Source organism: Melospiza georgiana, unplaced genomic scaffold (genome assembly GCF_028018845.1).
Source record: "Melospiza georgiana isolate bMelGeo1 unplaced genomic scaffold, bMelGeo1.pri scaffold_29, whole genome shotgun sequence".
Lineage (NCBI taxonomy): Eukaryota > Metazoa > Chordata > Aves > Passeriformes > Passerellidae > Melospiza > Melospiza georgiana.
This window is the reverse complement of record NW_026652215.1, coordinates 6,439,818-6,441,312: the sequence shown is the minus strand read 5'-3', so window position 1 is coordinate 6,441,312 and position 1,495 is coordinate 6,439,818. Positions and strand designations below refer to the sequence as shown.

The following is a 1,495-nucleotide window of genomic DNA, read 5'->3' as shown; positions in this document are numbered from 1 at the left end:
AGGCAACAAAAGGGCATCTCTGCAGAAAACTCTTCTGGGAGATCCTTTAGTTCATTTAAAGCCACCAGGAGCACAGCCCCTCGTTCACACAGTCTGTGGGCTCAGGGAAGGTGGAGAGAAACAAAATGAGAAAAGGCCCAAACACTGATATTTATTATGGACAATATAAAAAACCTTATAAAGGGGGAAAAAACCCACAACCAAACCAACAAGAAATATTCAAAATTACTTTTATTACAAGTGATTTGCAAACACTGGCCTGCAGTTTAATGTTTCTAAAAGCATCCACTCATCAGTCTCCACACTTCAGCCTTGAGCTCCTGGTTCCTCAGGCTGTAGATGAGGGGGTTCAGGGCTGGAGGCACCACTGAGTACAGAACTGACAGGGCCAGATCCAGGGATGGGAAGGACATGGAGGGGGGCTTCAAGTGAGCAAAGATTAGAGTGCTGAGGAACAGAGAGAGCACAGCCAGGTGAGGGAGGCAGGTGGAAAAGGCTTTGTGCCGTCCCTGCTCAGAGGGGATCCTCAGCACGGCCCTGAAGATCTGCACATAGGAGAAAACAATGAACACAAAACATCCAAGTCCTAAAAATGCACTAACAGCAATGAGCCCCAGTTGTTTAAAGTTGGAGTGTGAGCAGGAGAGCTTGAGGATCTGTGGGATTTCACAGAAGAATTGGCCCAGGACATTGCCATGGCACAGGGGCAGGGAAAATGTATTGGCTGTGTGCATGAGAGCATTGAGAAAGGCACTGGCCCAGGCAGCTGCTGCCATGTGGGCACAAGCTCTGCTGCCCAGGAGGGTCCCATAGTGCAGGGGTTTGCAGATGGACACGTAGCGGTCATAGCACATGATGGTCAGGAGGAAAAGCTCTGCTGAGATGAAGAACAGAAAGAAAAAGAGCTGAGCAGCACATCCAGTGTAGGAGATGTCCCTGGTGTCCCAGAGGGAATTGTGCATGGCTTTGGGGACAGTGGTGCAGATGGAGCCCAGGTCGCTGAGGGCCAGGTTGAGCAGGAAGAAGAACATGGGTGTGTGCAGGTGGTGGCCGCAGGCTACGGCGCTGATGATGAGGCCGTTGCCCAGGAGGGCAGCCAGGGAGATGCCCAGCAAGAGGCAGAAGTGCAGGAGCTGCAGCTGCCGCGTGTCTGCCAATGCCAGCAGGAGGAAGTGCCTGATGGAGCTGCTGTTGGACATTTGCTGGGGCTGCACATGGGGACCTGCTCATGGATAAAGGACAGTGAAGAGTTATAAGAGATACCTGTAAGCAAAATCAAAGCCATTTCCCATACACCCTCCTCTGTAACACACACGTACCTGCTTCTCTGTTTCAGAGTTCTGAGGTTTTCTTTTGAAGCTGCCCCCATGTCTCTCCTGCTATTCTAGGATATCAGAAACCCTTAGCATGCCCTTGGTATAACAGAGTGAGTTCCCTGAGGCACGTGAATGAGTGGAGACTGGAGGGAGATGGTCACAGTTGATTGTGTTTTGAG

At 50.9% G+C, this 1,495-nt stretch overlaps 1 protein-coding gene across 1 annotated transcript; it reads right to left on the bottom strand.

Moving 5' to 3' along the window:
* Window positions 1-275: 275 nt before the first annotated feature.
* On the bottom strand, window positions 276-1,199 carry LOC131096408 (olfactory receptor 14J1-like). The gene has a single exon (XM_058044746.1). It carries the CDS (start codon window positions 1,197-1,199, stop codon window positions 276-278), a length of 924 nt encoding a protein of 307 aa, XP_057900729.1.
* Window positions 1,200-1,495: the final 296 nt, after the last annotated feature.

Coding starts and splice junctions, on each gene's coding strand:
- LOC131096408 (XM_058044746.1), bottom strand. CDS start 1,199: ATGTCCAACAGCAGCTCCATCAGGCACTTCCTCCTGCTGGCATTGGCA.